Source organism: Xyrauchen texanus, chromosome 17 (genome assembly GCF_025860055.1).
Source record: "Xyrauchen texanus isolate HMW12.3.18 chromosome 17, RBS_HiC_50CHRs, whole genome shotgun sequence".
NCBI lineage: Eukaryota > Metazoa > Chordata > Actinopteri > Cypriniformes > Catostomidae > Xyrauchen > Xyrauchen texanus.
Window position 1 is genome coordinate 11,542,969 of NC_068292.1, and position 22,880 is coordinate 11,565,848.

General features: G+C 39.5%; 1 protein-coding gene across 3 annotated transcripts; it reads left to right on the forward strand.

Annotated features, from left to right (window-relative positions):
- The first annotated feature begins 59 nt into the window (after nt 1-59).
- si:ch211-201o1.1 (NACHT, LRR and PYD domains-containing protein 12) lies at nt 60-22,440 on the forward strand. Of its 3 annotated transcripts, XM_052147030.1 has the most exons (16): nt 60-99; nt 482-566; nt 961-1,077; nt 1,179-1,295; nt 1,397-1,513; nt 1,615-1,728; nt 1,825-1,938; nt 2,166-2,334; nt 2,451-2,670; nt 2,751-4,515; nt 4,827-4,997; nt 16,550-16,723; nt 16,805-16,972; nt 17,311-17,484; nt 18,400-18,446; nt 18,657-22,440. In XM_052147030.1, the coding sequence occupies exons 2-16, from the start codon at nt 496-498 to the stop codon at nt 19,175-19,177; spliced, it is 4,059 nt and encodes a 1,352-aa protein (XP_052002990.1). In that variant the 5' UTR covers nt 60-99; nt 482-495; the 3' UTR covers nt 19,178-22,440. The 3 variants fall into 3 exon arrangements, with proteins under 3 accessions (XP_052002990.1, XP_052002991.1, XP_052002992.1); XM_052147031.1 differs by lacking the exon at nt 1,397-1,513; XM_052147032.1 differs by lacking the exon at nt 1,179-1,295.
- Nucleotides 22,441-22,880: the final 440 nt, after the last annotated feature.

Sequence of the window (22,880 nt, forward strand, 5' to 3'; positions counted from 1 at the left end):
GTTCAACCCCACATTCAAGAACTCCTCCCTTCCTTTTCCGTTTTAATTAATTGCTGCGTCAGTCAACTAAGTGAAAGTGAAACCGATTTGAGAAGTGCGGTAAGTTTTAACGAATAATTCTGTCTATCATTGCGATTAAGGAACATTATTCTTATTATTTATCAACTTTTATACTTAATTTTCCGTTAAAAAGGATTTGTTTACTAAATTGATCGAGTTTTGAGCTGTTCGGCAACTTTTTATGTAGGTCCTACACCCTAGTTTATAAGTCTGTTTATTTTAGGTGAACGGTAGAAACACTCACAACACATAATTCGTTAGATATAAGAGACAGACTGACATGACCTGACTGTCCATATACAACCATCTCAGGATAAAACAAAAAAAGAATAGCCTAATTACCCACAAAAGCAAGTAATAAACGGCAACAACTTGTTTTGTTATTTCGGAGCCTCCAAATAAAACACTTCTTTGTTCACAGGAATCTGTTATTTGATGAGTGTGTCTGGAAATCAGGATGATCCATCTGCCCCCAAGAGCAGTCCAGAAGACATTCTCTCTAAATTGTGAGGACAGTGAGAAAGATATGCATTTATTTTGATCAATTTATTGTCACTGATAATGGATTACTGGTTTGTTACACAAATAACAATGAAACTTACCGCCTAAACAAAAAATAGTGGTTGATAATTTTTGAAGTTGTTATGAACATCATGGTGTTTAGGATTTAATATGGAATTAATATGCTTTCACATTGCACTTAAACAACACTACTTCAATTACTTATAACCCAAAGCATAAAGATACAGAGCAAAGTTGTATTTATTATTATTTTAGAATTTTAGATTATTGATTATTTATTGTGTTTTTTTCTCTGAAATATAAAAAAAAATAGCCTAACTTTTTACAAGTGGCAAATATTTAGTGCCAGCATTTTTTTTATTTCTTCCTCACTCTCAGAACTATACAAGAGAGACCAGACTCACCGAAACCATCACATATGTCTCTGAAGAGTGACAGATCAATTCCTGAACCAATGAACTTCAGCGATGAACTAAAAGGAGATGGCACTAAAAGGTTGAAGCATTAAATGAAGTTGACATTAAAAAAGAAAAGTAAACATTTTAAAACATACCTGTTTACTTGTGACAAATATTATCTCCTTGTTTTACTTTTAGAAACATACAGAACACATCAGACTCGCCTACAACATCACATGTGTCTCTGAAGAGTGCAAGATCAATTCCTGAACCAATGAACTTCAGCGATGAACTAAAAGGAGATGGCACTAAAAGGTTGAAGCATTAAATTAAGTTGACATTATAAAAGAAAAGTAAACATTTTAAAACATACCTGTTTACTTATGACAAATATTATCTCCTTGTTTTACTTTTAGAAACATACAGAACACATCAGACTCGCCTACAACATCACATGTGTCTCTGAAGAGTGCAAGATCAATTCCTGAACCAATGAACTTCAGCGATGAACTAAAAGGAGATGGCACTAAAAGGTTGAAGCATTAAATTAAGTTGACATTATAAAAGAAAAGTAAACATTTTAAAACATACCTGTTTACTTGTGACAAATATTATCTCCTTGTTTTACTTTTAGAAACATACAGAACACATCAGACTCACCTACAACATCACATGTGTCTCTGAAGAGTGCAAGATCAATTCCTGAACCAATGAACTTTTGTGATGGAGTACAAAAAGTCATAAAAAGGTTTGATATAATGAAGCATTTATGAGGAAGTTAGAATGACTTCAAGAAAATGCTTGTTTACACATGCCAAATATTCTCTGCCTGATCTTCTCTTAGAAATAAACAGGAGAGATCAGACTCCTCAACAACATCGCATGTGTCTCTGAAGAGTGCAAGATCAATTCCTGAACCACTGAACTTCAGCGATGAAGCACAGATAATTACAAAAAGGTTTGGTCAACATTTACAAAAAAGTTACAGTGAAAATTCCATAAATTTGCAACAATGGACAATTTGCTGCAAGTTTGACGCAAAAGCACATTTGCATGTGAAAATTATCAATTTTTGCAAGGGATGTGCTATAATGCAATAATCAGGATTTAAATAAGTATGAATAATTTCATAATCCAAAGAATGTCATTTTACAATAATTGATTAAAAAATAAATATCCACGCAGGAAGTTGTCAACACAAGAATCCTCAGAGCAGGCAGGGTGTATACCTGCTAATAGAGTTTGTCAGCAGCACCATAGAGCTTTGGAGGTGTTCTGCAAGACCGACAACATATACATCTGTAACATCTGTGTTGTGCAAGATCACCGTGGCCACAGTAAAATCTACAGTGTGGTTAGTTTCTCTAAAAATATTTTAAAATAAAGCTCTGTAAATGTGAACCAGAGGCATGGATTATATTGTTTATGATACATTTATAAAAAGGTTTTGGTTACTCTTTTGTTGTGCAGAAACCTAATGTGCCAAGCATTCAATCCCTGCTCCTTCAAATTATGGGGAAAATGGGGAAAGAAGACTTTAAAACCTTCAAAAGAGAACTGAATGAGGAATACCCAGAATGCTTAGGAAGTCATACAGAGCAGCTTAGTGCCTCTGAAGTTGTCGAAATATTAGCGGAGAGCTTTGAAGGAGAGGCAGCATTGAGGATCACAACACACTTCCTGTCTAATGGTATTTTATATATATATTAGTTAAACAAAACAAAACAAAAAAAGAGTCATTGCATCTAAAAATCTCTTACTTTCACCTAGGTAATCCACTTCAAAAAATCACAGATGCCAATAAATCAACACTTAGGCACAAATGTCAACATTTAAATGAAGGAAATTCATCTCAAGGTAAACAAAGTTTACTGAATGAGATCTACACAGATCTCTTCTTGACTGAGGGTGGATGTGGAGAAATAAACAATGAACATGAGGTATTAAGGAATGAGGTGATATCACAAAGCAGAACCACTCCAGAGACTAAATACGCATGTAATGACATCTTCAAGACACTTCCAGGACAAAGACAACATGTCCGAACAGTCCTGACAATGGGCATAGTAGGCATTGGGAAGAATGTGTCAGTGCGGAAGTTCATTCTAGACTGGGCAGACGGAAAAGCAAACCAAGATATCAATGTCATCGTTCATCTTCCATTTCGAGACCTCAACCAGAAAAAGGGGAACTGCAGTCTTCTGCAACTCATTCAGCAATATGCTCCTGAATTGAAGGAAGCAAATCTTTCAGAATTGAAAGTGCTTTTTATTTTGGATGGTTTAGAAGTCTGTCAGTATCCTCTTGATTTCCAGAAGAATGACATCTGCTCTGATATAAATGAGCAAACCTCTGTTGATGTGCTACTTACAAACCTCATCAAGGGCAATCTGCTTCCTTCTGCTCTCCTCTGGATAACTTCACGACCATCAACATCCACACGGATCCCTCCTGAGTGTGTCCATCGGGTCACAGAGATTCGTGGATTCAATGATCTTCAGAAGGAAGAATACTTTAGGAGGAAAATTAGTGATCAGAAACTGGCAAGTGAAATTATTACTCACATCAAATCATGTCGGAGTCTCTACATCATGTGTCACATGCCAATCTTCTGTTGGATTTCAGCCACTGTGCTCGAAAATATGTTGAGTGATGGGAACTCTGATGAAATACCCAAAACTCTGACTGAGATGTTCACTCACTTCCTGCTCATTCAGATCAGTCTCAAGCATAAGAAGTTCAATGGAGCTGATGAAAGTAACCCAAAGAAACTGACTGAATCTGACAAAACATTGATTATTAAACTAGGAGAAATGGCTTTCCAGCAACTAGAGAAAGGCAATTGTACATTTCTTGAAGAAGAACTGGTAAACTGTGGCATTGATGTCAAAAAAGTCTCAGAGTACTCTGTGTGCACAGTGATTTTCAGAGAGGAGCAGGGATTGTACAGGGAAAAGGTCTACAGTTTTGTGCATCTGATCTTTCAGGAGTATCTTGCAGCAGTATATGCACACTTTGCATGTCTTAATAATGGTGAAAATGTTCTTGACAAAAACCCCAACAAATTATATCTTTCTGATGTACATCAGAGTGCAGTGGACAAAGCTTTAAGAAGTGAAAATGGACACCTAGACCTCTTCGTCCGCTTCCTTTTGGGTCTTTCCGTTGACCCTAACCACACTCTCTTGCAAGACTTTTCTAAAGGTGATTTATCTCAACACTGTGTAGATAAAAGCAAGATAGTGCATTATATTAAAGACAAGATCAAACAGGAATTAACGGCAGAGAGAATCATTAATCTTTTCAGTTGTTTAAATGAGTTGAAAGACAACTCTCTTGTCAAAGAAATTCAGACTGCCATGAAATCAGGAACACTGTTAGGTAGTGAGCTGGAGCCAGAGCAATGGTCAGCACTGGCCTATTTGTTGCTCGCATCAGGAGAGGAGTTAGATGAGTTTGACATGAAGAAGTTCCATACATCAACAGCAAACCAGCTGAGGCTGCTGCCAGTACTAAGGATCTGCAGAAAGGCCAGGTCAGTTTTATTCTGTTTAACATACATCCTGTACATTATTACAATGCACTTCTACTGCATTCTATACTGGATTGCACTGCTACACCTTGAAATACATGTTCTGTGCAGCCACTTTACAATGCAGCAAGTTGTCTTACAGTAGTTTCAATATAAAATAACCCATACTTCAGAGACCTGTATTTTTTTTCTTTCAGAATGAATTGGGTGAGCGTAAAAATGTGTCCACATTGGCAGATGAATGCTGATATTGAAGATCATGTTTTCATCTCCCAACCCTATTAATTAGTGTAATGATTATCTCCACTGTGCAGATTGGATTGCTGTAATCTCTCACAAGAATCCTGCAGAAGAGTGGCCTCAGCTGTCCAGTTGAACTCACCCTTGAGAGAGTTGGATCTCAGCAACAGTAAATTAGACAAGTATGGAGTGAGCATACTCTTATCTGGACTAACAAGTCCACACTGTCAAGTACAGAAGCTGGGGTAAGTGGTCAATATGTGTCTTTGTTTTCAAAAATAACATGTTTATGGGTCTATCCAAAGCACATTGCGTGACATTATTGTATTTATACCACATTCCATTTGAATACTCTATTTTGATTGGTTGGAATGTGTTCGTTAAAACCGTTTAATGCACAGGTATTTCCAATCAGTTTTAATCACCATTCTATATTAATGCGCCTTCTCTGCTGTCCTCCGTAATGACACATTGCAAGAGTTTTATTACTCTGTTCTAGTGTTGTAAAAAGTACCGGTTCTACGGTACCAAGTCGATACAAAAATAAAATGGATGTAACTATACCAGTGTTTCTGCAGTACAGGTAGTACAAAGCACCGAGTCTATCCTGTACCAGCGGGCAGTATGACTGACACACGACTGCTTTCAAATGCTCATAGGCTTATTTTTAAAGCGTGTTCTCAGAGTTCCTTAAAAAGTCTTACATTTACTTTTTAAAATTTAAACCATAAAAAGTCTTAAATATCTTAAATTACAAAAGTCTTAAATTTCATTTGCTGTGGTCTTTAATTTTGGGGCATGAATTGAGGACACACTTAAAACAGCTGAATCTTTGTGAGTCATAATAATTTTTTTCTCTCTCTCTCCTGCATTTAGCAGCTGATACTTAAATATGAGCACATGCAAGGAAGCGCATTTGTACTAAATTATGATGTTACACATGTATAAACCTTCATAAACCTGTTAATCAGAAATGCAAATTCTGTTATTTTGCGTCTCTGTAAACGAGCGATGCACTAACAACTTGTTAGGGCCCAAGCCTTGAAAAGGCAAGGCCCTATTGTTTTCGTTAGGATGACTATGATTATTATTTTTTTTACGACTATTGGGGCACTTTTGGGGCTCTTAACGTGCTCGAAAACTCTTGAAACTTTGCACACGGGTCAGAACCCGCGGCCATTAGGGCCGGGCTGAAGCTGGTACCGAGCGTGGCAGGGGGCTCGACGGCGCCCCTGGAGCGAGGTCCGAAAACTTGGTCCATAAATCAAACACGCTTGCATGTAATAATATGAAACTCGGTACACATATAGATCTCATCGTTTCATATATCCTTCATACTTTTACTTTTTACCTCAGCCCAACAGGAAATCGTCTATTTAGGGTTGTTTGGAAAAGGCATGCAATGGAATTTGAAATACTCCTCCTAGAGAATTCCACCAATCGCCACGAAACTCGGTCAGCATGAAGTCAAGACATTGAGGATGAAAAATTGCCGGCGGATTTTTGATATCTCGAGCGGTTTGGCCGTGGCGAGGAAACGAAATGATGGCGCGAAAAGAGAAACAGGAAGTGTGTTATAACTTCTGCATACATTAATTGATCTCGATGAAACTTCAGCAGTTTGTTCGCTGTAAGAGCCCGATCGCATGGATGTGACTATTGTGAGTCAAAGTTATAGCGCCACCAACTGGCAGAAGGAAGTGTGTCACCTTCAAAATGCTTTGAAATCACCCTCTTATTTTTACCCGATTTACTTCAAACTTTTGGTGTGTAATGTAAACACACGGCAGATGTAGACATGTGAAAGGATTATTGATATCTTGGATACTGTTGCAGCGGCAATGCTTCAAACTCGAATATTCTTTTTTGATGCTTTTTAGACTCTTAGCATACTTGAAATTGCATGAAACTCGACAGACACATCACATTTATTAGCCAGTAGACATGTGCAAAGTTTCAGAAACGGGCGTGGTGCAGGGGCTCAGTAGCGCCACCTTTTGACAAAAGTGAGGGGTTGGTTTTATACTTTAACCCACAGTCACAAAACTCAGTAATTATATTGTTCTCATCGAGCCGGACAACTTTCTAATTTACAGTCATTAGCTCAGACCAACAGAAAGTCAGATATTTTGGTTTGAATGTGGATTTTTGGAGAATTTTCTCTGCCTCTCCCACTGACCCTACGTCTCTCTGTGTCTGGGGGAGGGGCTGATTTTGCTGATGAGTGAAATGCTTTTATTTTTGTTTTTCAAGGTTTTGGGGCCCTTAACGTGCTCAAAAACTCTTGAAACTTTGCACACGGGTCGGAACCCGCGGCCATCAGGGCGGGCGAAGATGGTACCCGAGCGTGGCAGGGGGCTCGACAGCGCCCCTGGAATGGGATTCAAACACTTGTCCGTATATCAAACATGCTTGCATGTAATAATATGAAACTTCGGTACACTTGTAGATCACATCGGGCCGAACAACTTTCGTGCTCTAAGTTTTACGCCAGCCCAACAGGAAGTCGGCTATTATGGGTTGTTTGGAAACACATGCTCTGGAATTATATATATTTCTCCTAGAGAATGAATCCAATCGCCACCAAACTCGGTCGGCATGAAGTCAAGACATTGAGGATGCTACATTCGGACGGATTTTTGATATCTCGAACGGTTTGGCCGTGGCGAGGAAATTGATTTAGGACTAAAAAGGACACATGAAGTGTGTTATAACTTAGTTAGTTCTATCTACAGTTACAAAACTCGGCGTGTATATTGTTCTCGTCGAGCTGAACAACTTTCTAATTTACAGTCATTAGCTCCGACCAACAGAAAGTCAGATATTGTGGTTTGAATGTGGATTTCTCTGAATTTTTCTCTCTCTGACAGACAGACCTGCGATTCTGTGTGTTTGTGTGTGTGTGTGGGGAGGGAGGGAGGGGAGGAGAGGGGTTTTCTGTTGGGTGAGATTTGCATTAAGATATTGTTTTTCAAGGTTTCCGGGACTTTTGGGGCCCTTAACGTGCTCAAAAACTCTTGAAACTTTGCACACGGGTCAGAACCCGCGGCCATCGGGGCGGGCTGAAGCTGGTACCCGAGCGTGGCAGGGGGCTCGACAGCGCCCCTTGAGCGGGGTCTGAAAACTTGGTCCATATATCAAACATGCTTGCATGTAATAATATGAAACTTGGAACACTTCTAGATCTCATCGGGCCGAACAACTTTAGTGCTCTAAGTTTTACGCCAGCCCAACAGGAAGTCGGCTATTATAGGTTGTTTGGAAACACATGCTCTGGAATTATATATATTCCTCCTAGAGAATTAATCCAATTGCCACCAAACTCGGTCAGCATGAAGTCAAGACATTGAGGATGCTACATTGCGGATGGATTTTGATATCTCCAACGTTTTGGCCGTGGCGAGGAAATTAATTTATGAATAAAAAGGACAGCATAATAATGGGAGCATAAAAGCAATCCATACGACTCCATTGGTATAATTCATAATTCCCACAGTGTACTTGCTTGTTATATTAGCTACTACAAAATATATAAATACATTTACTATCTTAACTTTAATGATCTACTTAACATAATGATAAATAATCGTAAAATATGATATCGTATGCTATGTATTGTGAATACACCCATGTTAAACATAAAAATGTACTTCCATTGCATATCATAGGAACACATAAGCGTAAATTATAATTACATTAATAAACCTGTACAAAGACCTCCAGATAAATACTGGCCTTCTGGATTAACACATTTAAGTGCTGCAAAAGATATTGGCCTATGACATCCTATGACATTAAAAATTATTCTACATTTGAATTACCTCATAGATGTGACTATTGTGGTTCACGGTCATAGGCCCTGTCCCAAATGGCACACTTCATATGAATTTTCAGTCTTGTGTACTTATTTCATGTGTCCATTAACTCCATGAGACCGTAGGGTGTCTCATTTTTCATTTTAGGTATCAGAAGGGTGCTCACGCATACTTTGTGGTTGATATGTGCCCTCGATGCGCACTTTTGCAGAGCCCACACTGATGCAAGGTCTACAGCACACATCTTCTCGACAGTCAAAGCGAGGTTACGTTATTGCCCATCGTGCACAGCAACCCTAAAGGCACGGGGGTGGCGGTGCCACCGGCTTGGGCCCGCCATCGCTGCTTGCAGCTATATTTTCTGCTTATAATCGACAAATCTGTCACCGTGGCAATTTGCAAGCACTCGAGGTTGGAACGGTCTTAACACCTGTTATACTGTATCTCTCCTCTCCATCTCTTTAGATCTAACATATACATGTATTTTCTGTCATTTGTATCCTTCAATTTAAAAAATGTCATAATAATATGCAAAACAATAATATCATTATATAAATATTATAATATTAATAATATACATAATATGAAAATATATTAACTAATACATAACTAATTATGCAGAGCAGTTCTCTTTCATTATTATTCTGTTAAAATTTTCAATACATATTGTCAAATTTAAACAACCATTTTTAAGGTAACTGATGAGTTGTGACATTTACTTGAGATATTTCACACACAAATGAAAATTGTCATCACTTACCTCATGCTGTTGCAAACCTGTATGATTTTCTTATTTCAGTGGATATCAAAAGGTGATATTAGGTAGTTTCAGTCACCATCTTTACAAGTGGTACAATGAATTGCGTCTTTAACACAGATTATGTGGAAAAAAATAAATAGCTTGTATAGCTAATTTGCATTCTTGAGTTGATTGACAGGTGAATTTTACCTGTTAGGTGGGACTTCCTTTCTACATCTGTTGATGGCTGCCTTTGGGCGTTCCAATTTCTCCCATTAATTTTAATAGAAGTGGCCCATCTCTGCTAAATAGTCTCTGTTTTGACAAGCAGGAAATGTTCATGGAACAGTTACGTTACTTGATGTCACCAACGAACAGTCCTTGAAATGGTATATATGGAAGTCTCAGAGGTCAAATTCCCTCATGTGGATCATCGTTGCCAGCAGTGACTTTTCCCTGTTTGGCAGGCATGTGATGGGACTCACCTGAACCCAATGAAGAGCCACATCACTGCTGCCTTTAAACCATGAGCGCATCTCTCCTCTGGAGACCGGTTTCTACCTGCTGGCGTCTTCACAGGTCGGGAAAGGTCCGGTGAGAGTTAGATTTGTCGCCGGACCCACACCCCAGAACCCCGGTGCGAGTTTGATGCGGCGCCGGGGATTGGAGCTTATGTTAAACACAGAAATAGTGGCAAAAACATGCGTAAAACTGCATCAACTTTTATCGGATTACGTTGTTGAAAAATTATTACGAGGGCTCTCGTTGACTGCTGTGGCTTCAAGCCATCAACAGAGCTGACTGGACTGAGGAGATAATTTCACATTATCAACTTTGCAGCAAAAATGTATAGCGAACATGATTACATGTTTGTTATTAACTCATTTCATTATAGTAATTGTATCGCTGAGAATATGTTTGTATTTATGATGGTTTTGTGTCATACTTTCGTTTAATCATCTATCAAATCTAACACAACAGTCAGTGGGCTTTCTGCCACCACTTACTGTGCATGTGCTGACATTTTTTTAAACAAAAGGATTGGTCTATAGACCTTATTTAAAGTTGCGTCATCTTTGATTTTTAATGGGAATGGAAACGAAGTTGTGAGGATCTCTTCAATGGCAGGCATGGTTTAAAACTGTAAAAAGCTCCTAGATCCCATCTGATTTTCCACAACTCATTTAGTCTGGAGTTTTTTGTCTACTGAGTGTCCTTGAAAATATATTTTAACAATATTTTGTCTGCGGAATGATCCAAAAACACTTTAAACTGCAGTACAGCCCATTGAAGAGACTGACAACAAGGCTGAGGGATAGACGTACATTCTTGTCAAAAATTAAATATGGCGCTGCTGTGAATAAAGTCTAGCATGTGCTGAATAACATTTATATTTTTTCTTGGCAGATTTCTTTAACAAATACTTTAACAGGTAGTTAAAGGGCAGTTCATTTAAAAATGAAATTACTTTTATCACTGCTCAACCTTAAGTCTGAATGAATTGTTCTCTGCCATGGAACAAAAAAGGTGATGTTAAGTAAAATGTTTAGTCTCATTCACGTTCACTGCATCTTTTTATCATTCGATGAAAGTGAACTGAGTATTCAAATTCACAGTTTTTCAAAAAACTGTGATATTCTCACACTATTTTATTTCTGTGTCTGATTTAGAAATGGCATAACTCTAGATCAAGCAACCTATAGATAAAGTTAACAATTATCGTTATCCTTCCAGTAACAATTTGCTCTATAAAAAACAATGACTGCTTTAAGAAATCAATGCCAGCAAGTGACCATGGTATAAATGGGATAATCCACGGCTAGGTGTGTGTTTAAAGATTTTAAGGCACTTCGTGGAGGCAACCACCCTCTGCTTCACGTTGGGTGGTTTTGCGCCTCTACGTTGTGCATTAGAATATTTTATCACACACATAGTCATGGATTATCCCTTACAAATATATATATATATAAAAAAAAAAACCATTGTATCCTGGAAAAGTCATGGAATTTAGAAATTGTGCCTAGAAATGACATGGAAAAACTGTTTTGGAAAAGTCATGACATTTTCAAACAAAATATTTTCAGCAGAACAAGTGTGATAAGAATTCTTCAAGTTTGGCGTGATTGAGTTTGGCCATCTCAGAGTACCTGGCAGCGTGGAAACTTCTGCCAGATATTTTTATGTGGGTCCTAAGAACAGTAGAAAAGGGCTACAGAATTAAATTCGCTTGTCTCCCTCCATGTTGCAATGGCGTGGTCCCCACTACCGTAAACCGGAGCAGGCATTTCTACTGTCGAAAGAACTGCGAAACTTCTCGGTCTAAGGGGCCATAGAACATGTTCCCCTTCCAGAGAAAGAGTCAGGTTATTACAGCGAATACTTTCTGGTTCCCAAGAAGGGTGGGGGTTGCGTCCGACCTTAGATCTTCAAGGCTTGAACTGCCCTGTCAGGGTGTTCAAGTCCAAGATGCTAACTATCAAGACGATCGTGTCACAAGCCCAACATCAAGTTTGGCTGTTCACCATCGATCTCATGGATGCATATCTTCATATAGAAATTCCGCCACAGCACAGGAAGTTCCTGAGGTTCACTTTCGTGGGTGAAGCCTTCTAGTATCGGGTTCTTCCATTCGGCCTAGCCCTATTAACCCGCACATTCATGAAATGCATGGATGCAGCACTGGCTCATTTACGACTCCGGGGCATCCGCATTCTGAATTACATAGAAGACTGGCTGATCCTAGCGCAGTTCCAAAAACTGGCAGTTCAGCATAGGGATATTGTCTTGGCTCATCTGGTTTCTCTGGGTCTGACACTCAACGTCAAAAGAGCGTTCTCTCTCCCACCCAGGGAATCACTTATCTGGGGGTTATACGGAATTCGATCACGATGCAGGCACAATTGTCTCCCGCACAAATCATTTCCATTCAGAACACCCTGAGCAAGGTCAGGCTAGGTCAAGGTTGCACTGCTCGTCAGTATCAAAGAATACTAGGTCTCATGGCGTCTGCATCTGCGGTGATCCCATCGGGCCTTATGCACATGAGACCGTTCCAGCTGTGGCTAAAAGCCAGGGGGTTTCATCCAAGAGCCGGTCCCCTAAGGCAAATAAGGGTTACGCGCCACAGGCTTTGTTCCCTTTCTATGTGGTTCAGACCCCGGTTTCTTACCTTGGGTCCCACTCTGGGTGCGTCTCGTCGTCGAAGGCTGCTAACGACAGACGCCTCCCTGACGGGCTGGGTAGCAGTCTTAAGTGGTCGTCCAGCTCAAGGGGAATGGGAGGGTCTTCAGCTTGGTTGTCACAGTAACTGTCTCGAGTTGATGGCTGTATTTCTGGCCCTGAAATACTTCCTCCAGAGGCTTCCATGTCTTGGTGTGGGTGGGCTATACAGCGGTAGTCTCTTACATAAACCATCAAGGAGGTCCAAGTTCACATCCGCTGAATTTCTGGCTCGTCGGATTCTCCTTGGGGCTCAGAGCAAGCTCCTGTCACTCAGGGCAGTTTATATCCCTGGATGCCTGTATGTGGGAACAGATTTACTGTCCAGACAGAAAATACAGACGGGGGAGTGGAAACTTCACCCAGAGGTAGTGGAACAAATCTGGGTGAGATTTTACAGGGCAGAAGAGGACCTCTTTGCCTCTATGAACAGAGCAATGTCTCCTCTACTTCTCCCTGAGTCACCCAGCCCCCCCTGGGTCTGGACGCGATGACGCATACATGGCCCGGAATGCATCTGTATGCGTTTTCCCCCAGTTTCTCTGCTCCCGGGAGTCTTGGCTAGAGTTCGCCAGCAAGGGTCTTGCGTCTTTCTGATAGCGCCGCGCTGGCCGAACAGGGTATGGTTCTCGGAGTTAATATCTCTCCTCGACGGCTTGCCTTGGGCGATTCCGAACAGCAAGGACCTTCTTTCTCAGGCACAGGGGACTATATTTCATCCCCGGCCAGATTTGTGGAACCTTTCATGCTTTGCCCCTGAAGGGTACCAACTGAGGTACACAGGGCTTTCTCCTGAGGTTATCGAGACCATTTTAAGTGCTAGGGCTCCCTCCGCTTGGAACAAATCTGGGTGAGATTTTACAGGGCAGAAGAGGACCTCTTCGCCTCTATGAACAGTGCAATGTCTCCTCTACTTCTCCCTGAGTCACCCAGCCCCGGGGCTGGACGCGGTGGCGCATACAGGCCCAGAATGCGCCTGTATACGTTTCCCTCTATTAAAAGTTCATAATGCAGATCCAGTTAACTGCCAGATTGCTTCAGTTCTGGACTTTCTGCAGAAAGAACTGTCAGCAGGCACATGCCCCACCACTCTCAGGGTCTATGTGGCCGCCATTTCGGCTTGCCATGCTGTGGCAGGGCGGAGGAGTGTCCCCACGAGTCGCTGAGAACGCGGAGGGGCGTTCTGACCACCGGGGGTCGTGAGTCTTAACTCCGGTCCGCCCGGGGAGAAGCGGCTGTTGAACCGGCGAGTACGTTTTTTTTTTTTTTTCAATATAAATAATATTTTTAATGATAAACTTAAAAAGACAAAACACACACATGACGGACATGTCCGTAAACTATCTCTCTCTCGTTGCACCACCGTCTGCCATCTGCCTTTATCCCTCTCAGAGGCTTAATTAGCCTGATAAGGGACCAGGTGTGTATATTCACGCCTTGATGGAAGGGGTGCCCTTTGGGAGGCATCCTCTACTCGCTCGCTTCATTCGTGGATCCATGCGACTGTGGCCTCCTGCTAGGTTAGCACCTCTTCATATGACTTAGCAATAGTCCTTGAGGGTCTGGTTGAGACCCCCTTTGAACCTCTAGAGTCAGCGTCTGACAGACTTCTGACTCTCAAGATGGTTTTTCTTATGGTGATTACCTCTCTAAAGAGAATTGGGGACCTACAGGCTCTGTCTGTTTTACCATCCTGTTTAGAGTTTGCCCCAGGAATGACCAAAGCAATTTTGCACCCTCATCCTGACTACCTGCCTAAGGTGCCTTTCGCAACCCTACATCCAGTCACTCTCTTAAGCCTTCTGCTCCCCGCCGTTTGCAACGCCGGAGCAGCAAAGACTTCACAGACTGTACACAGCAAACAGCGCATCCAATGATTACACCGGCAGATTCTATAAATACTGGTCAATGTTCATTGACGTGTTACACACATATTCACAGCTGGTCACACACATGAAGGTGTTCCCAAAGCGCTTCCAGCGCAGCATCTCGTTCTGCTTTTAACAGGGAACAAGGATTACATTTAAGTAACCCGAGTCGTTTGTATGTAATAACTGATCATGTTATGGTGACGTTTGCTTGTGAGTCTGAGCAGTGTTAATTGTCCACTTCTTGATGAGCAATCATTAAATTTATTTCGGGAAGACACGCAGGCTTGAGTCAGGTTTAAGATGCCATTTATTTGATGAATGTAAAACAGAAAAGTAATGTCTCTCTTTGGCATAGGCCCGTCTTGCGGTCCGAGGGAGTTGTACTCGGAACCGTCATATCCTGCCGGAGATAGGAGGCAGGGACGAGGAGTCTACCCCCGTGCCGGACAGGGCTCAACTGGTGGTGGTGGAGGATGCCATGTTAGCACACTGAAACTGCAGTGTGATAGATTGTGTGCAGACTTATAAAGCAATGGCTTACATGCGATTGGCTAGGAATTACCCAGCTAATGGTGTGATGATCAACAGCTGCTAGTCTTTCCGCTAGAACTACGCTGTGCTTACATGTCTCGGTATCACCTACATTCTCCTGTTTTTAATGGAAATCATGAGATAAGATGTGCGCTGATTGTCTCAATGTCCCTTGATCTTTCCCCTGTTCGTTTCTGTTAAGAGGCACATCTGTGTACTGGAGCAAAAGCAGATTTAAGGCTGCCGTTCGAAAGGTGTCCGTTTCAGGTCTATTTCCCTCAATTTTTTTTCCATTCTAATCTGTAATTATTAACATTGACAATTGTATGTGAAACTGATGGAAATATACTGTATATACAGTATATAGCCTTTAGATTTCTAAATGGTCTCAGCTGTTTGGATTTGAGGCACTGGCTAAAATACAACACACGGTGTCCTGTGTTGATTTTATATGAAATCCAATTCTGTTCCCTTTAGTACTGAGTGATTCCATATTATAGCCTACGTGACCATTTCTATTTTGCAGAACAGACGAAATAAGTGTTGATGCGTGTGTCTGATTTAGTGTTTGTTGAGGACTTCTCGCAGAATGTGCATTTGTAGAATTTCTCTCTGTGTCAGTGGTCCGAAAGTAGTTTGCAAGAACGTTGTCTTAATTGTGAGCGCTGCAAATAATCTCAGACCATCTCGGGAGGTTCTCTGAGTTGAATTCAGTTTAAATCCAATGGTTAACATTTTACTGTATGTACATTTATAGTCTAGATATACTGGTGTATTTTCCTCTGTTTGAAGAGGAAAAAAAGTGGCTTGTAAAAAATAGGAATTTGGCAAGTTGGCATTAAAAAGCATATAAACGATGAGGTGAGAGGACAAGACAAGGCAAATACAGTGTTCACATCAATAAATGAATAAATAAATAAAAATGTTGTGAATCATTACAAAGCAAATGCTGTTTGTCATTGCTTTAGTGATATTGTATAAGGTGTATGTTTTGACTGTTACAGCTATACACAATGCTGAATTACATTTTTCACAAATGGGTAGAAACTATAGGGCTGCCAATATATATATATATATATATATATATATATATATATATATATATATAACCACGATTGATCATACTAGATAAAAATATTTGCTTAGAAAGCCCCACAAATAACAATAATTTAATTACAATAATAAATAATGATAAAATAATTATGAATAGTTATATATAAATAATTATAAAATAATTAAAATGCATTACATTATTGTGGCAGACAAGTAAAGCTGTAAGACAAAAAGTGGCTTTAGAAGGCAATATATTTATTTCCATATTATTGAACATAATCCTATCATTGGCCTACAGTTCACAGCTTGAATTGCTCAGATAGTAGAAATATTCCTCATCAAGGTCTGGGAACATGATTAATTGCATTATTTTGTGTTATTTTTATATATAATTAATTGTACCGAATTAACATGTTAAATCTACAGCCTTAGAAGAAACTCGTGAAAAAACATGGAAAAGTCATGGAAATGTACTTGTCAGAATGTGTACGAACCCTGAAATACAGAAATGTATATAATTTTAAATATATACATTTTAGTTGTTGATTAACTTTTTTTCTGTGTTTCAGACTGAATAGCTGTAATTTCTCATCAGACTCCTGTAAAAGTTTGACTTCAGTTCTCATGTCAACAAACTCTCCCCTGAGAGAACTGGATCTAAGCTACAATGAGCTCACGGATAATGGAGTAAAATCACTCTGTTCTGGACTAATTAGTCCACACTGTAAAGTTCTGACACTCAAGTAAGTATTTTTTGTTTATACGTTTAGATTTGTCATTGGCTGATTTGTGAATTGTGTGGTCTAATTTCTGTCTTTCCACAGGTTAAAATGGTGTGGTCTCACAAACTCTTGTTGTGAAGATCTAGCATCAGTTTTAAAATCATCAAGCTTGAGGGAGTTGGAGCTAAAAAACAATGACCTGAAAGATATAGGAGTGAAAAAACTATCAACTGGACTTAAAGATCCACAGTGTAGTATAGAGAAACTGGGGTAAGCACAACAATTAGGACATAATATGTCTATTACTGTATTATAATTAGGGGTCAAATTATTGAAAATGCACGTGCACCTTGTGTTTTCTAATAATTATTCTTCCTCAGGCTGGGAGTCTATGGCAGGCTTGGCAGCTCAGAGAAGTGCTTGATAAAAAGTGTTTTAATCAAGTTACAGCATGAAATTTAGCAAGTGATGAATATTAGTTATAAAATAATATGTTAACAATTAGCTTTTTTTATGTAATGTTGCCCACTACTTGTGTGTAAAATATATTATTATGATGATTGATGGTGTCACTGCTCACATCTTTTGGCCTTCAAAATTTTCTGCAGACTTTCGGGGTGTATGATCTCAGAGGTGGGCTTCAGTTCGCTGGTTTCAGCTCTGAGCTCAAACACTGGTCATCTGAGGGAGCTGGATCTGAGCTACAACCACCCTGGAGACTCAGAAATGAAATTGCTCTCTGCTAAAAAAGAAGATCCAAACTGTAAACTGGAGAAACTTGAGTATGTGCTCTTAGTTCTATCAGTTACATTTATTTGGAGTATATTTTACACTACAGTAAAATAAGTATATGATAATACTTATACTAGCGCTGCAACTGTACATGAAACAAAAGGTCAGGGCCTTTAGTATGGTACGCGCAGTCACACATATGATTACATATCTTAGCATGCTTGAAACCAATATTAAAACAACATATATGAACAACACAATCTGCATACAACTAAAAGGAAAAAAAGATTGCGGAGCAACATGAGACCACACAGAATAAAAATTTTACAGAGATGGTATACTAGAAACAGCGGATCAGACAAATGTATGTGATGTTTATACGGACAGCTCTTTCATCAATGTGGGCGCTGCCCCGGCGTCTTTCAACTTCACCTGCTCTCAGTGTTTATAGTCTCCTGCTAAAAGTTCTTAGATGCAATATACAATGTGGAACAGCCTTTCGGTTGTCGAAAACATAGGATTTAATAATCTGCCTAACGTGCTCGAGCCCGTTATAAAGTTCCCACAAGAACACATTTTAGCAATTCTGTTGTGTCCGCTCTATATAAACAAGCATGTGCTGTTATTGTCCAGCAGGGGACATTTGTCAATGCTAACAGATCCGCCCTCTTCTCTGATAATGTGGATATTCTGATTTTCCAGAAAAAAAGAAAACAAAAAAAAAACAAACTTGAAAATTGAGAGATAAGTGCAAGTGGTGAGCTGAAAGACTAAAGACACAAGCAGGCACATCTGCATAGCTAAAGTCTTAATTTTTTTACAGTTATTTATAATTGCACAGGCCAAACATTTACTGTTGTTTAATTGTGTCATTCCATACTGTTTTTTTTTTTTTACTGTGTTTTGTTTTGTTTTAAATGCTGCTCTTTTGCATATACACTATGTTGACTCTGAGTTTTCCCTAGTTTTTCCAATGGAGGAAAATGTCGAATGAAACCAGGTCTGCGAAAATGTAGGTGTCTTGTGGAAAATATACAAATAGAACTATTCAATGAACAAATATGAAATATGTTAAACAGATGCAACAAAAAAAAAATATTTAAACGAATGATCCACAGAGTAATCTAACTTCTGTATAGGAGATCTTACATTAATAAATCTAGCAATCAATACCCTAAACCAAATAACTAACCGTTTACAATAAACTTACTGCTTTCTGCAGATGGCTGTCAACTCACAGTGGACGAGGATTTGTTACATCGACGCCTCATTCTGTCTGATGGTAAACGGAAAGTGTCAGAATCCAGAGTGGAGCAGCCATATCCTGATAATCCTGACAGATATAAACTCTATCCCCAGGCTATGTGCAAAGAGCCTCTGACTGGACGCTGTTACTTTGAGGTGAAGATTGAAGGTGCAGTTGGATTGGGAGTGGCCTATAAGAGCGCCGATAGAACAGAGAGGATAATGGGCATTAATAACAAGTTCCCTAGTCTCCATTGTTTAAATGGAAAACTTAAATTGTGGCAAAATAATTACATGGTTTGTGAGTTTCCTATTTGTGTTCGATCCAAAAGTGTAGGAGTTTATCTTGACTGGGAATCTGGAAGTTTATCATATTACAGCATTTGTAACAAAACATCCATTCATTTGCACACGCTCCATACCACATTCACCGGTCCCTTGTATGCAGGGTATTTTTTTCTCCCTGACTCCTCTGTTACTCTGTGTCCACTATCATAGATTGTTTGAGTATGCATATATCCTAAACAGGCTAGATGTTATATTGAGTCCTGAGTATATTCAGACATTCAGAGTCTAATACATGTACATTTAAATTACATTTATTCATTTGGCAGATGCTTTTATCCAAAGCGACTTACAAAAGAGGAAAAACATCAGCGAATCATCTTAGGGAGACAGTGGTACAAAAAGTGCCATATTACAAAGTTTCACTATCATCAGAATAGTATACAAAACAGATTTAAGTGCAACAAGAAATGTAAATATATTTATTTTATTTTATTTTTTTATTGACCGGTTAAGTGCTTTTGGAAAAGATGTGTTTTTAGCCGTTTTTTGAAGATAGAGAGTGAGTTAGCTTCCCGGATTGAGTTGGGAAGGTAATTCCACCATTGTGGTATGATGAAACTGAAAGTCCGGGAAAGTGTTTTGGTGCCTCTTTGTTTTGGTACGACAAGGCGACGTTCCTTAGCCGACCGCAGGCTTCTGGTGGGAACGTAGCTCTGCATAAATGTTTGTAGGTATGCTGGAGCAGACCCAGTGACTGTTTTGTATGCCAGCATCAGGGCCTTGAATTTAATACGTGCATGAACCGGCAGCCAGTGGAGAGAGACAAAAAGTGGTGTAACGTGCTCTCTTAGGTTCATTAAAGACCAGACATGCTGCTGCATTCTGGATCATTTGGAGAGGTCTAATAGCACATGCAGGAAAGCCTGCAATGAGAGCATTACAGTAGTCCAGTCTAGTTATGACAAGGGACTGAACAAGCAGTTGTGTGGCATGTACAGAGAGGAAGGGTCTTCCTGATATTGTAGAGTGTAAATCTACATGATCTTGCAGTTTTTGAAATGTCGTCTGTGAAATTTAGCTCATCATCAATGGTTGCCCCTAGATTTCTGACCGTTTTGGAAGGTGAAACTGTGGTTGGACCCAGCTGCACGGTGATGTTGTGTTCAACAGCAGGGTTGGCTGGAAAGACAAGGAGTTCGGTCTTGGCTGGGTTGAGTTGAAGGTGGTGTTCCTTCATCCAGGCTGAGATGTCTGCCAGACAGGCAGTGATTCGAGCGGTCACTGTGGTGTCGTTGGGCTGGAAAGACAAGTAGAGTTGCGTGTCATCAGCGTAGCAGTGTAAGAGAAACCATGTGAGTGTATGATGGGTCCCAGTGATGTTGTGTATATGGAGAAGAGAAGTGGCCCAAGCACTGATCCCTGAGGTACCCCAGTAAGTAACTGGTGTGGCTTGGATACTTCCCCTCTCCAGGCTACCTCAAAAGACCTTTCTGAGAGATAAGAGTTGAACCAGTCAAGCACAGTTCCAGTGATGCCCAGTTTAGAGAGGGTGGAGAGTAGGATCTGATGGTTGACTGTGTCAAAGGCAGCAGAAAGGTCCAGCAGAATCAGAACGGATGATCTGGATTCAGCTTTCGCCTGTCTCAGCGAGTCAGTGACAGACAGCAGGGCAGTCTCAGTAGAGTGTCCACTTTTGAAGCCCGACTGATTGTCATCCAGCAGCTTGTTCTGTGAGAGATAGGCGGAGATCTGTTTGAAAACTGCCCTTTCAAGTATTTTTGCCATGAATGGGATGAGAGAAACTGGTCTGTAGTGTTCTATCTGTGTGGAGTTAAGTGCAGGTTTTTTCAGCTGTGGGGTTACTCGAGCCTGCTTAAATGTAGTGGGAAAAGTGCCTGCAAGAAGGGATGTGTTAATTATGTGTGTAAGTGCCGGTAGGATGGACGGAGAGATGGCCTGGAGAAGGTGTGATGGAATGGGGAACAGGTTGTGGGGTGGTTGGAGAGGAGGAATTTAGAAACCTCAGTGTCAGTTAAAGGAGAGAACATAGGGAAAGAATAGTTGCATACAGGAGCCAGGTGTTTGACAGGGTGTGGTGCAGTGAATGTATTGCTGATGGCTGTAACCTTATCAGTAAAAAATGAATATATCTGCTGTCAGTGATGTGTCAGGTGGTGGAGGGGGAGGGCAGAGGAGTGTGTTAAATGTTCTAAACAAGCTACGAGTGTCTGTGGTGCTGTTGATCTTGGTCAACAGCACCACAGACAAGTGGAGGTTCTTTCTGTCTGAAAATCTCCCCCTCACTTTAATGAATTAATAGCATTGATTGTGCCATTATAATATTTTTATACTGAATTGCAGTTTGTCTTTTCTTTCTACATCTATTTAACCATATTTTTCAGCATGACATTCTGGCACAAAAACCATGTTACATGTTGATTCGTATAGATGGCTACAGCTCTGATGTAGCATTTAATTTACACTGAACCAAAGCATATTGCCTATTCCTTTTTCTTTAATCTTTTGCTGTCTCGCACGCACTTGCATTTCCTTTAGACAATGCAAACATAGATTTTTGTTTCTGCTTTGTTTGTTTTTGTTTTTCAGTTCTTTTCTGTTTTTAATTACTGACTGATTAAAACGGAAAACTTTTTTTTGACATAAAACTCTTCAGATTACTAGAACACTAAATAAAATAAAAGACCAAGAACATACACTATTAGTAATAAGTAGTATACAGTGTATTGAGTTATTTACTCTGAATCACCTTGCAGGTGAGATAATTACCCTGGTAGATATATGAATTGTGTATAGCCAAATGTTAATGGTCTTTAAGCATTTGCATTTGAAGCATTTGCTTCAATTTACTTTATTCACATAACTATATTATAATATTAAGAATATTGCCTTTTATTACTTTTGTAAGTAGATTTTATTTGTTCCTTCTTAACCACTATGCCAAACCAACATTACTTCATTGACTTATTTTCTGTCAAACATAATAGTTTTTTTTTTTTATTTGAATTTGGGCCTTATTTTTTGGTCATTATAAAAAAGGAAGAAAAAAAGAGATTAAAAAAAAATCTATGTAAATATTTTCTGGTCTTATAGCATCTATGTTCAAAGACATTGGTCATTAATCTTACAGTTCATAGAAAATCTTTGTTTAAACACTGGCCCTTAACACTTAGTTTAATAATTTTAAGCCATGACTTGTACTATACATAAGTATTATACATATATATTCATGTTGTTTAGCCAAAGGGGAACTAAATATAATTATTATTTAATTACTTATTTTAAACACAATTCACAATCGTATTTTATCAAACTATACAATTACGATTCTTTAGACTTATATATATATTGCCTTTTCATTTTCTGTTAAAGCATGATTTTCTGTAGAGCTGCTTTGAAATTATGTGTGCTGTGAAAAGCGCTATACAAATAAAAATGACTTGACTCATTCTTGATTTGGATTGCACACTCTCCATCCAATACAGTCCAATCAACAAAATGTCAAGTTGACTCAAGCTGAAAAATAAATAAATAAATAAAGTCCTTCTGTACTCTTTAACTTGTTATCTGCATAATCTTGACAATACTTTTTTGGTTTATTTTTGACAGAACATCTTGAAAATGTTTGGGGGTGACCCTGCTGTTCAGTTTCAGAAGCACCTTTGGCCATTTCTAAAACTCTCTAGTTCCACCAACACCTCAAAATTGTAATTCTCTTTCAGATATTTGTCTGATATCTACAATGGGAAATGCCTCAGGCGTGACAGATCACGGAAGCACCCATTACACGTGTCAGACGACAGACCAATCACATCTTTGACATGGGCCCTTTAGATTCTGGTGTAATTGCATAACATTGCATTCGTGCACTCTTCCCTGTGAAGACTTAAACTTT

What these genes read in the sequence shown, in the direction of transcription:
- si:ch211-201o1.1 (XM_052147030.1), top strand. Translation starts at nt 496, where the DNA reads ATGAGTGTGTCTGGAAATCAGGATGATCCATCTGCCCCCAAGAGCAGT. An exon ending in GCACAGATAATTACAAAAAG is followed by an intron (nt 1,939 to 2,165) that starts GTTTGGTCAACA and finishes ATATCCACGCAG; the next exon opens with GAAGTTGTCAACACAAGAAT. An exon ending in AGGATCTGCAGAAAGGCCAG is followed by an intron (nt 4,516 to 4,826) that starts GTCAGTTTTATT and finishes TCCACTGTGCAG; the next exon opens with ATTGGATTGCTGTAATCTCT.